Source organism: Mobula birostris, chromosome 14, assembly GCF_030028105.1.
Source record: "Mobula birostris isolate sMobBir1 chromosome 14, sMobBir1.hap1, whole genome shotgun sequence".
Classification (NCBI taxonomy): Eukaryota; Metazoa; Chordata; class Chondrichthyes; order Myliobatiformes; family Myliobatidae; genus Mobula; species Mobula birostris.
In genome coordinates, this window is record NC_092383.1 from 29466001 (window position 1) to 29480414 (window position 14414).

Below are 14414 nucleotides of genomic sequence, written 5' to 3' on the forward strand. Positions count from 1 at the left end.
ATGACAATCCCATTTCATCACTATATAAACATAATCAAATGAAGTGAGAGCACTATATGAACAACATTAGTTTTATCAGACTAATGATATCTATTCTTAGGCAATAGTTCTTGGACTTGAAACATTACCTAAGTTTCTCTTTCCACGGATCTGCTGAGTGTTTCCAAAATTTTGTATTTACATTTTGGATTTTCAGCATCAGCGATTTTTAAAAAAACTTCCACTTAATGACTTAAGGAACAGGTACATATCTTAAACTTCAATGTTAAATGAATAGGAATAAAAAAAATGCTCACTTTTCACCAAACTACTAATCAGGTTGCTACTTCTATTTAACAAATTTCTTCTGTTGACTGAAAATGGTAGTGTGTAAACAAGACTTTGGGATAATCTGTTTATTTAACACACACGTAAGGTTATTGAAATAATTGTTAAATATTGGTTTCGAATTGTGTAATGCTGAGAAAACTGCCCTGTGGGACTCTGTTCTACAACCCACTCTGATTACGTCACTGTAGAGAAATGTTTTACAACTAGCAGTTTGGAAAGCAGCAAGTACAGGAGCCCTTCTAAATGTTTTCTTTTAGAGAATTGTGCTTTCTGCCATGGGTTAAACTTGTGTAACGAACAATTAACATGTTACACCTGCCCTCACAGTATCTAGCTATAACTTGTCCAAATTAGGATCTTTACAGATATCTAACAAATTCTTCTGGGGAGCTAGAAGAATGCTATGGAGAGACAGAAAGGGAAACACATGCACAACAGAAATTAATCTCCAAAGTCTCTGTGGCTTTCATTGGCTGCTGTGTTGGTGAGAACAGAGCACGCGAATGATGCTATGTAACTGGAAAGTCTCATATAAACCCTAAAACAGATGGCAAAATTAAGTTCAATGAACTTATTCTGGAATAAAAAAAACCTAATCTCAGTTATTGAGTATTGAATCCAATGTTGTAAAAACCCATCTGGTTCACTAAAGTCTTTCTGAGAACTTGTCATTCTTATCTTCTGTGACTTCTGGCCAAAAGTAAAGTTGTTACATTCTGAAACCACCTGGCAAGTCACTCTCATATTTAACACCAACTCAAAGCATTAGCAACTTACAATGCCATTGCCAGACCACAGGGACCCTGTAACATCCTCTCACAAAATAAGGGGAAAATGCCCAAACTGGGAAGGAAATGTCCCACAGGCTCATTAAAAACAGACAATTCACAGGGTTGTACCTTTTAGCCAAAATTACATCCGTGGACATATCCTGTCCCTTTGAAGGGACACAGTCACCAGAGGTGACATACGTAGGAAGGGGTGGTCATGGGGTCACACCACCCTGCTGAGCCATAGACTTAGAACAGATCCAAGAGTTGAATGGTGATCCAGACAGCCCTGTCAGCCATCAGGATTGTTCCATTCCATCACAATCTGTTACCTACACAAAATTCTGGTGGAACTCAGGAAATCAGGCAGTTTCTATGGAAGGAAATAACAGCTGACATTTCGGGCTGAGACCCTTCATCAAGATTTTTAGCATCTGCAGAATCTCGAGTTTAATCAGTAACTTGCCATATTTCTCATAAAACCATTATACCAAACCAAAAATCAGTTTAGCTTTAATGAATGTAAACATTACCACAGCAGTATCTACAAAAATTTCATTCAAAAGCAAATTGCCAACATTGTGAAGCTACACAGTAGGATAACCACTTGCTAAGCAAATCACACAGCGTACTGATAATGGAAATTAGAAAATGCTGGAAACACTCTGCAGGTCAAGAAACATGTAAGAAAGGTTAAACAGTTAACATTTCAAGTCAAACATCTTTCATCAGGACAATTCCATTTCTACACTGCTGATAAGAGTTAAATGATCTACAACCAGTGGTTCATAGCACACACATCCAGCCATAAATGATGGCGTGCAATTGAAACACTAACAGGAGGATGTTCCTTGAATATCACTATCCTCTAAAATTATTGGGCATTGCACACTACTAAAGACAAGACCAAAGGCTCAGCTGGTAGTATTGCACTGATGATTCCATTAACTCCCCAATATCACAGAGTCCAAACTCTTGCAAATTCATTGGACAAAATGTTAATAAGTAGATAAGAGAGCAATAAGCAGCAAGTGCTATGGAACAAAGGAATAGAAATAACTGCAACTGTTCCTGGATAGCTAGGACACATTGAGGAATGTCCAGGTATTTCTTTTCTAAAAGAGGGATAAATCTAATCCAACTATCAATTTTCAATCATTAGAGTGATGAAAGATACTATCAACAATGCCATCAGATAGCATTTGCTCACTGGTAATCTGCTGACCAATGCCCAGCAAACAGTCAAACATTACACAAAGGAAAGTGTGCAAGTAGTAAGACTTCAATCATTTCAGTCCGTACTAACTCTTTAAACTCACCTTTTTTCCCTCTTTTTCAAGGTACTCGACAAGGGTGTCCTCTTAGTACTTTATTATTTGATATTGCCTTAGAACCTCTTGCAATTGCCATTCGAGAATCTCCAAGTATTACTGGGATAACTCGGGGCTTAAAGTCCCATAAAATATCACTCTATGCTGATGACTTACTTTTATATATTTCTAATCCCCAAAAATCCATCCCTGCTGTTTTAGAGCTATTAGCACAATTTGGTCTTTTTTCAGGTTATAAATTAAATCTTAGTAAGAGTGAACTTTTCCCGATTAATAAACAACTTCCCTTATATCATAACTTTCCTTTTAAATTGATTAATAATTATTTTTCATATCTTGGGATTAAAATTACTTGTAAATACAAAGATTTATTTAAGATTAACTTTTTACCCTTAATTGATCATATTATTCAACTTTCATCTAAATGGTTTCCTTTATATTTAACTTTGATTGGTCATATTAATGCAGTTAAGATTTTTTTTTGCCAAAATTTTTATATATATTTCAGGCATTACCAATTTTTGTTCCAAAATCTTTTTTTGATAAAGTTGACTCCAAAATTTCTTCATTTATTTGGCAAAATAAAAACCCGAGACTGGGTAAAATACATTTACAGAAAGCTAAGAGAGATGGAGGCTTAGCATTACCTAACTTTAGATGTTATTATTGGGCAATTAATATTCGACATATGAAATTTTGGTTACTTGACCAGGATATACTATCCATTCCTAAATGGGTAGCATTGGAATTACAATCTGTTCAGGGCTATACACTTGGCTCTATTTTAGGTTCCTCTCTTCCTTTTGATTTGAAACACCTTAAACAGGTGTCTAACCCGATAGTTAAATATACCTTACGTATTTGGTTTCAATTTAGAAAATTTTTTGATCTTAACCAATTTGGGCTAGCGATTCCTGTTTTAGCTAACATATTTTTTCCTCCCTCTTTTACGGATCGTGCTTTTCAAATTTGGAAGACTAAGGGTATTTCACGGTTTTTGGATTTATTTTTAGATGGTTCCCTTATGTCTTTTGAACAATTATCTAATAAATATAATTTATCAAGAATACATTTTTTTAGATATCTACAAGTTAGAAATTTCCTAAGTACCATACTTTCTTCCTTTCCAATGCTTCCTCCTACATATATTTTAGATACTATAATTAACCTTAATCCATGTCAGAAAGGTGCATCGGCTATTATTTATAATATTATTATGAAACTTAGGAAAGCTCCATTTGATAAGATTAGGTCAGATTGGGAACAAGAATTGGGATCTATTATTTCCGTGGATGACTGGGGGCAGATTTTACAATTAGTCAATACTTCCTCTATCTGTGCTAAACATTCCCTAATTCAATTTAAAGTTGTTCATAGAGCACATATGTCCAAAGATAAATTAGCTCGCTTTTATTCTCATATTAATCCTTTTTGTGATAGATGTCCGGGGCAGATAGCTTCTTTAACTTATATGTTTTGGCCTTGTCCTACTCTGGAAACTTTTTTGAAGAGACATTTTTAATATTATTTCCAAGGTATTGAATATAGATATCTCTCCTCACCCTATTACTGCTATCTTTGGACTACCTAAAATTTCCAGTAATCTCTCTCCTTCAGCCAGTAGAATGATTGCATTTCTTACTTTAATGGCGAAAAGATGTATTTTACAACATTGGAAAGAGCTTAATGCTCCAACTACCTTTTTTTGGTTTTCTCAGACAATATTATGCTTGAATTTGGAGAAAATTAGAAGCAATCTTTATGACTCTTCATTTAAATTTGAACAGACCTGGAGATCTTTTATTCAATATTTTCATTTAATGTAATATATACCCTTCTTGTTTTTTTTTACTGTTTTTAATGGAGGTCGGGATTGAGGATGTGATTTTAAGTTTTTTAACTCTGTTTGGTTTCAAGTTAGCCCTTTGCTTTGCTTTTAGTTAGTTGCACGGTGGGTTTTTTTGGGGTTTTTTTTTCCTTTTCTCTATTGATATATATAAAAATTAGTATACTGTTATGTTACCTTGGTATGTTATGTTTAAATTACATTGTTTGTATAATTTTTTTTTGTATTAATATCGCCTGTAATTTTATTATATTCTAACAGTGTATTAGTGCCTATATGGCTTACCTTTTTGTATACTTATTCAATAAAAAGATTTAAAAAGAAAAAAGAAAAGACTTCAATCATTTCAACCAATTATCACTGGACATCCTTATTGTACTTTATACTTTATTGTCGCCAAACAATTGATACTAGAACGTACAATCATCACAGCGATATTTGATTTTGTGCTTCCCGCTCCCTGGGGTACAAACCGATAGTAAATAGTAAAAATTTAAATTATAAATCATAAATAGAAAATAGAAAATGGAAAGTAAGATAGTGCAAAAAAACCAAGAGGCAGGTCCAGATATTTGGAGGGTATGGCCCAGATCCGGGTCAGGATCCGTTCAGCAGTCTTATCACAGTTGGAAAGAAGCTGTTCCCAAATCAGGCCGTACGAGTCTTCAAGCTCCTGAGCCTTCTCCCAGAGGGAAGAGGGATGAAAAGTGTGTATTGGCTGTGTTGTCTATTGTAGCAGTGACTTAACCCTCCCATCTTCAAATGTTTTATCAATGGCCTTCCCTCTATCAGAAAAATTGGTGACATTCATTAATGATTACACAATTCCATTTACAGCTTCTCAGAAAATAGAACAGTACATACTCGTACGCAGAGGGTACCTGGCAAACACACAGGAATGAGTTTGTAAGTGACATAACATTTGTATACACAATTACCAAACGATAATTATCTCCAACAAAAGAGTATCTAGCATTAAGCTCTCGATTTTGACATTCAGCATTACCATCTCTGAAACTCTATCAGCAACACTGATAGTCAACGATGACCAGAAAATTAACAGGAGCAGCCACTTAAACAATATTTGAAGAGGAGAAATCTGTCAGTAATCAGGCCCTGCAACAGGTGAATCACCTCTCACAAACTTTCTACCCTCTACAAAACACACATCAGAAACGTGACTGAGTACTGTCAATTGCCTGAATTACTGCAGCTCTAGCAGTACCAAAGCAGCTCAACATCTCCTTGGGGGATGAGAGGGTAGTTCGTTGCCACACGCATTTCCTTATAACAATGACTCTCCTCAGTATAGCACAACTTGCCTGAAGTGCATATCATCAAAAATTTAAATGCAGCAACAAGACAAAGTTCTGAAATGGCACCTGCCAAACCTGTGGCATTTAGTAGTTAGGACAAAAACAGGTGAACAGGAACATAACCACCTGCAAGTCAGATGTCATTAATTCACCTTTCCTTGTCACTACTGCTCCCTACCTAACAGCACTGTGGGAATATAGTCTCCACATGGATTTGATCTGCCCAAGAAAGCAACTTGCCTTCATCTTTCAATATATATATAGGGATGGACAATGAGTGCTAGAAGCTAGGAAAATGTTACTTCCTTATGTGTCTATATTAGGGCATGGGTATTATATGGAGTGAAGCTGCCCTTACATTGCATGTTTCCTGTGTTACTCAAGTCAGAAGTCAGTGATGTAAGGAACCAGTCAAAAGAAAGTGTGGCATCACACATTCCTCAAAATTATACAGAAATCATTGTTTGGAGAAGGATCTCAGCCTGTAATGTCGACTGTACCTCTTCCTATAGATGCTGCCTGGCCTGCTGTGTTCACCAGCATCATGTGTGTGTTGCTAATTCTGTCCTTTCTATTGAAATTCAATCTTTTTTTTACACTGAGTATGGATTATTATCGAACACCAAATTTTAACGAGTTTCGCTAATCTTGTAATATTCCTAAAATTGTGGGAGCGGGGCACAGTATTTAAGTCACAATGAACAGACACACACACACACACACACACAAAGTATAAACAGACACAAACAAGAGTTGGCACAAAATGCAGCAATGAATTGCACTCAATATGAAAAACACTCAAAATTAGGGTAACTAATATTTGTCTGTTTACTGGTCTGAATCTGACCCTGTGCAGGTTTTACTTTGATACTGGAGACTTAAGTAGCAGAAGGAAACAATGTTGGCCATTATCACCTCTCCTTTCCTCAATCTGATAAATTCGAAATGCCTAAAATTATCACGGGGACTAGGGTGATCGCTCTCTCTCTCTCTCTGGGTGGTGAGTTTGCTGCCGATTCTTGAGTCAGGGAAGTCGAAATAAAATGCAACGCTTCAGACAGTGACTGTTTGTCTCCGGTCTCGCTCTAGAACGAATGATCTCCCTTGCTAGTAAGAGTGCCTGAGGGATGTCAAATTGCTGGAATGAAGTTAGGTTTTGATGTACTATAGAGCATAGTCTCTCTTTGGGGGATTTGCTGTTGTTTGCATGGTGGGTGGTGGGAATACTTAAGCTTTCTGCTAGCCTAAGTGGGCGGATTTGATGCTTTCTGTTGCTGCTTGTGCGTGGGAGGGGGCAGGGCTTTTCAGCATCTCAACGTTTCTTTCTGTCATTCATTCTTTGTTTTTTTTTTACCTATTTCAAGGATGTCTTTGAAAAGTAAGAATTTCAGATACTGTATACGTTCTCTGATATTAAATAGAACCATTATCATAAATATTTAATTTGTGATCAGAAGGAACAGGCAAATTCAAGGAGAAATCGCCTACTGCAAGTAAACAATCCATCACCTTCCTCTTTAATGAGTTGTCAGATCACTTGTTCACAGGTTTGATCATATAATTTGCAGCTGCAGATTTAAAAATCAACAATGCTTTATTAAGACATAATAAAACATAGCTAAGAATAATACATTTAAAATTTGAATGCGTTTTAAAATATGGAGCATTTTTCTGTAACATCATTTCAAATTTTCTGCCATTAAACCAGTGGTTAAATCCAGCTAGTTTCTGCCAAAATATATGTGGCAAACAAATGCAAAACAGAATTATTCCTAATTCACCATATTTACATGAAATCATTAGATTTGAATATTTGGAGAGGGCAAGCTTTGAGAACAGTTCACATTAAACACAGGAAATCTTTTCATGCTCTCAATGCTAGTGTTTGTGTCCAATTGTGGCATTCCAATCCTGATTAGTAATACAGTACTGTGTCCTCAATAAAAAATTTACTAAATCACTTTCATCATAAATTAATAAGCATTGAATAATACTCTGAACAATGTTTGAACTTGACAGACATCAAACGTAATTATATCCCAAGTGCCAAATTCCAAACAATATTGATGGCAGATGAAACTATTAAACCTAACTGTGTTATAGAATAACACAAAAAAAGCATAGCTGATTAATTGTCTTCAAAGAATGTTAACAAATAGAATCCAAGATGCCAGTAGAATGAAAGTTATCCATAACATTTGCAATGCTTTCTGAAGGGCTCTGATGGTAGTTTTTCTTGCAGATGTTGTATAGTATAATAGTACTGAATATTTTTTCAATTACAGTTACATAGTTAAGATGAGCTGATTATTGAATTTTTGAACATTAGATTCCCAATCCGATTTCTTTTTAAACTTGATTCAAATTACTTGCTTAGGTGCAAGAACTGATTCCCAGGAATTGCCTAGTTAAGATGACTGAATGCTACCAAGCAACATTAACTTGCATACTAACAGGCACAATTTTGCAAAACTGCATTCAACGCCCAAATTTGATTGATTATGGAATTACTCATTCTGTAATGAATGGAAGCGAAGGGATTAAAATAGGTAGTAGTGCACCTTTCTATCTCATGATAGATGGAAAGGTATTACAAAGGTATGTTCAAAATCTGGAAAAGACCAACTTTTTATTTTTTCAAGCTTTTCTGGATATCCTTAAGGGATTCATAAGTAAATACAAAGGTGGATGCAAACTAAACATTCTTCCACTGAATTGAGAGACCCAACCTAAGTGAAATGATTCTGAACAAAGAAACAGTGTGTGGTGTTAAAATTAAGAAACACTGGATAGCTGTTACCACTTTATTTCGGAATCCTGTAATTTTTCCACGTACAACAGACACTAGTTGTGCACTGAAATGAATCCAAAATCAACATACTGTATATTACATGGTAAGCACACATTATGTGTGAATGCTGAAACACAAATTGACCTTGAAACCATTTTAAACATGTAATTTGCAGTCTTTCTCCTAGTTTGTCATAGAACAATTAATTAAGTATTGGTCAGTGGAATGTACAAAGATTTGGAGAGATGTGAAAGGAATGTGACAGCAGTTTGCACTTGGGGAAAGAAAAACAGTAAATTGCTTTACTTAGGACATAGTAGCCCTGGGAAAAAAAATGGAGCTGCTTGGTTGCTTTTAAAGCAAAGGGGATGGCAGAAATCAAGAAAATTTGGCAATACCCCACCTTTTCCATGAGAAGGCTCAAAATGACATGAAAGGAAACTGAGTAGCAATATAAAATAAGCTGCTGGACTGGAAACCTGTGCAGTCATGCAGTCAGCCACACACTTCACTTGTAAATATAAGTTACAGATTCACAGTCCATTCAGTGGAGTATGTATATTTATTAAGAAGGAAAACAGCTACTAGAAAATGGCAAATTTATACGTATATAAGTTGGTAAATCATTGTAAATGTATATTTTCTTTTTGCATTCTCTTTAAACTATCAGTGCTGAATAATTTCAGGTATATTTCTATTCATCGATGGCATCTGTCTAAATGATTGCTTTGTGGTTTACTTGTTTCTCTAGTTATATAGTTCCTTCCATCTAACAGCACAAATTTTTAACTCTGAATCCAACAGAATGATTACCAGCTCACTAGCTTGATAAAGATGGTTAAATCCAGAGGCTACAAAGGGATAATCAAGAGAAAATCTGCAGATGCAGTTAATCTGGTATTAATCTAAATGAACAATGTTTAATATTGCGACTCTTAAAAGTTGCTGAGTGAAATTATGGGTTCAAGACTCACAGATAAAATTTAAATAGATATTCCAGTGCAGATGAGTGTGTGCTATCCTACATTTAGAAATGCAATTTTCAAAGTGAGATACTTATCCAGGATCTATACCGCTAAATCTGTGGAAGATCTCAGAGAAGAACAAAAACCCCAAATAAATTCACTATAAATAAAATACTGGGCTATCACCATATGGCCATCTGAGGCTTGCTATGCCCAAAGTGGTAGTGATGTTTCTTACATTAAACAATAGATATACCTTAAAAGTAATTAAGCAGTGCAACAAATTTTTGGCCTGTTATATTGCAGATACAAGTGCATGTCATTCTTTTATTAAATACAATGCACTCCCTGGACTGAATTCAACCTGTACCAATTTTAAAAGATTAGTTGTAGCTGAGGATGATTTAAGAATTGAATGTACATAGTGGTTAAAATATTACTGATGTTTTTAAGAAAGGAAAGAGCTGGATGGACATTTATATGACTGCATCGTAACTTAAAGAATATGAAGAACTGAAGTCTAAGTGGAATTAAAATGCAGCCTGCACACTCAACACAGTTCATTTCAAAATGAGACAGAAATATTAAAATTAGGAAAGATATGTTGCATAGGAAACAATTCAATGTAATTGCCAAAAGTTTCTGTTATGCAGAGTTCCAAAGCACTGTGCTGTTCCAAGCAATCAATGATGCAAAACTTGTCTTTGGCCCTGTTGAGAGCAACCACTAAAACTCTGAACTACGTTTTGGTGCCCTGTATCTCTTATTATAGTTTTTGTCAACAGTATATCAGGCTGGAATGGATCACTCAGATTTTCAGCCAGTCTGTTGCATTTCATACATAATACATACGTGACACTTGTTCAAAGAAAAATGGGCACAACTTGAAATGATGTCATGAGATAAATATAAGCAATACCAGATCAACTCTCCACTGGAAAAAACTGACACTGAACTGAAATGTTGGGAAAATAACAGGCACCAGTATTATAATTTGGAATTCTATCAAATAATTTTACATAGCTGGACTTCAATAACTCACAACTGCGCTCTTAATTTATCTTGTATTTATATTTTCCAGTAAAAGGCTTAAGAACAAATTGCACAGTATAAGAAACATAAGATGAGACCGCATTAAAACAAATTTAATCAAAAATGGTAACTGCTATATAAAGGAGTAAATTAGATTTTAGCTGCAGAATGTCACGTGCGACATTCTTGCTTAGCATAGATTACTTTATTTAATGCCAGTAAAGAGAAATGGTCTTTCAACAAGCAATAATGACATTTACAAGGACAAGTAAATATAATCCATGGAGCTAGTTCCTCACTGTGAGGAATGGCAAGTTACAGCTGTAATGCTGCTGGGAACACAAGATTATTTTTCATATGTACTACAAATTTATATGGAAATATCAGTTTTCACTATTAAATATTTAAAGCGGGAACTTAAGAAAATAAATGAACAAAGGTTGTGTTGTAAGTAATGTGATACAAATTTCTTCACCTAAGGAAGTTCTGGAAGTAGACTTTGACTATGGCCTTTTGTTGCCAATTACTTAAACAGAGGCCTTTGGTGTGATATGAAATTCCGGATCTTTAAATATATTTTAAAATATTACACTCAAACTAGAAAAAAATCTCTGGATAAAAATGAAAATCAAATTCTAAGAAGCCAGTTTTTAACTCTTTTTCTTGAGTTAACTCTGTCTTCGTACAATATTTAAATAAACAAAAAAATGTTTATAAACAATTAAACAAATAATGCTGATGCTGCCAAAACTTGGCAGGTTAGGCACATCAGCTGAGACCACGTGCCTTAAGAGTTCTGAGTTCTGAGTTTCATATCCCGTAATTCCATATAATCTTAGGCAGAGGCTGATTGTTTCCAATGTGTTCTGTGCAGGTGAAACATCTTTTAAGGTACTGTATATGTTAGGGTATTTAATATTAGGTGCAAATATGGTATAAATGGAGAGCAAAGGAAAAACAAATGATGAGGCTAATAATAGATGAAAGAATGGTAGCTAACTGATGCAGTGTTAAGACAATGGCAGAGCTGCAAATAACTGAAAATTAATATTATCATGATCAGTAAAAAAAGGTGAGTGGCATACACACATGAGGGTTTGTTGCATGGATGCAACTGGATCACACATCCAAACAATATTTATTCAGCCTTTCATAAACTTATATGCCACTTAAGTCTATTTCAACTTCCTACTGCAAAACATTGTTTAAAAAAGAAAAACTAAATTATAGTGAAAGCCAAATTGGTTAACACAAATCTTCACAGATAGTGACTTGTAATATTCTGAGAACACAGAATAACAATAATAATTTTATCAAAGAAACAATAAAAAATTGTATATTTGTATACCTAGTTAGTGGAAAAATGGAAAAAGCAGGAGCTAAAATATCATGTACCCACAGCATGGAATCCTGCTCCATCACAACAAGCAAATATTTGTACTTGATTTATTTATTCCGTATCTTTGCCAGAAATTCCAAGATCTTCAATAATCATACTTGTGTAGATAAACAAAACTCCAAAGATGCTTTGTTTTTAGATGGACAGTAATGTCAATATGCGATTTATAAAACAGCATCAGAATGGCTCTGAATATCTGATGTAAATATAAGGTTTCAGTGATATCCATACACATACAGTACAAGTAAGGCTGCTGTACGGTCACATCACCATACAAACTAATGAATAGTTTAAAGTATTTTATACTGTGAGTGTACACTTATATGCAGTATACCAACCCTGAAGCAGATTCAACCAAAAAACAGGCTGTTCTAATGGAGGGGAGCCAGAATTTCACCAGTGTTTTAGAATTATACAGATAGTACATATTTCCCTATAAACAGTGCACACCTGTCAAATACAGACACCATTGTTACTTTTTATTCCATATATTCTATACTTAGCTCAGTCACCTAACAATTTAAAAACCACCCTGTTTTAATTGTGCAAAAAAGCAAAATAATTGAGCAAGAAATTATTTTGTACACAGATTCAGCTGGTGGACTGATGCATTAAATCAGTACACATAATATCCAAATGTCTTTCCAAATAGTAAGGACAAACAAAATATTCTACATCATACACTTTGTGCACTAGTCACACAATCTCAGAGTACACAGTAACTTCTGCAATAAACTTATATAAAATCTGGCTTTAATTTTGTTCCACAAATCAGTTATATATCATTATAACCCTCACATTTTTCTGAGATTGTTGAAAAATATATCTCTAGGGAAAAAAATCTATATTGGGAAAAATGTGAATATGGTGCATCTTGAATACATTCACGAATTTGTTTTTATTTGTGTACAAGTTTATAAGAAATCTTGATGAACATATTTTAAAATACCTTACTTCACATACCTGTAAGGTCTTGGATCAAATAAATCCTTTCTTTCTGGCTAGTTTATCAGCAAACTAAGGTAAAAGCAAAATTCTGCAGATAATTTATACTAGTGTTAATCTCAAGGAAGAAACAAAAACAAGTTAAGGCAATATTATTGATAAATTGGTAGCTTTGTGTTAAATATCACAACGGTGTTGCCTAAAGCTATTAATATAAGAAGTGTTAATCAAAAACAATGAATGCATGAACATAAACTGTATTCTAAATATTGGCCCCGCAGAAATGCATGGCAGACTTAAGTTTTCTTGTTTAAAACTTATTTTAAGGCATCTTCAAAGAGAAGATATATATTTTCCATGATACATTAATGTTTTTTTCATTTTATGTAATACATATATACATTGCAAAAAAAATATATATAAAAGATTGCAGTTTATGGCTCAGTTCAAACTGCTATAGGTCACAGGTAGTCAAAATTCGTTGCTAGCACTGATACAACTCAGTCCTTCATTGACAGATTTTACTCCAGTAATGGCAAACCCGCAATGGACAGAAGATTTCTTTTTTAAATAGAAAAAAGATCTCCTTAAAGTTAGTTTCTAGAACCTTAAGTTTTCATTTGTGTCCAGAAGTAACTAAATGGTCTTAAAATTCCAAACAAGAAGCTCTTGTTAGTGTAAATCATGATGGTATGTTGTTCTGATCATATTCTAAAATCAACTGCTTGATGTGAGACAGCTTTCGGTGCAGATACTCGCAACGATCCTTCTCTTCCTGATAACTAGGATGCGCCTATTTCAAACAGGAAAAAATAACATCTATTTTATAAAACTGTCAACTGAATTTTTAATTACCCTAATTAAGAATAATAGCTTGTTTGAAACAGTACAGAGTCCATACTAATTTTGAAATGAGAAGTGATCCAGAAAAGCATGGGAAATCCAAAGCTGCTTTGAAGGTATTTGCTGTTATTCTCGTATTTAATTCAGAAAGCTTCTTGAACCAGCTCAACTTTGACAAGAATATTGATCATTTATAGTGTTATAAAAATGAGGATGAAGAAAATGTATAAACAAGATTAGAGGCTCTTAGAAAGGTACATGGAGCTTAGAAAAAAAAGAGGGCTATGGGGTAGGGAAATACTAAGCAGCTTCTAGAGTAAGTTATATAGTCGGCACAACATTGTGGACCAAAGAACCTGTAAAGTGCTGTAGATTTTCTATGTTCTATGTTTCTAAGATATTGAATAAATCAGGAGAAATGGATGTTATAGACCATAGCACCAAATATACCCAAGATTCGGAGCAGTAAAGCAAGTACATTATAAAGAGCGTTAACAGATCTATGCAAAATCACATCATTGCAATGCTTGTAACATTACAAGTATTAATATCAGTATTGTTGCAGGTCATTCACCTTTAACGTTAACTCAGATTTTCTCTTTCCACAGATGCTACCCGATCTTTTGAACATTTCTAGCATGCCTTTTTTTCTAATTTCAGGTTTCCAGCAACTGTCCTGCACCTCTCAGTTCCATTTATTCCCCTCTTTCTTATAGAGTTATAGAGTAATTTAGAACAGATATAGGCCCAGGACGCATGAGTACATGTTGAACATGGTGCCCACCCAGCTATCCCAATTTCCTATTTTTGCATATATCCCTTCAAGCCCCGCCCCTTGAAATACCA

At 34.5% G+C, this 14414-nt stretch overlaps 1 protein-coding gene across 4 annotated transcripts in view; it reads right to left on the bottom strand.

Moving 5' to 3' along the window:
* Nucleotides 1-7258: 7258 nt before the first annotated feature.
* The window catches only part of LOC140209799 (RNA polymerase II elongation factor ELL2), a 101515-nt gene continuing 94359 nt past the window's right edge, over nt 7259-14414 (bottom strand). For all 4 annotated transcript variants that reach the window (XM_072278288.1, XM_072278287.1, XM_072278291.1 and 1 more), the window contains exon 12: nt 7259-13518. In XM_072278288.1, coding sequence (XP_072134389.1) covers nt 13408-13518 — 111 coding nt within the window. In that variant the 3' untranslated portion in view covers nt 7259-13407. The remainder of the gene's footprint in view (nt 13519-14414) is intronic.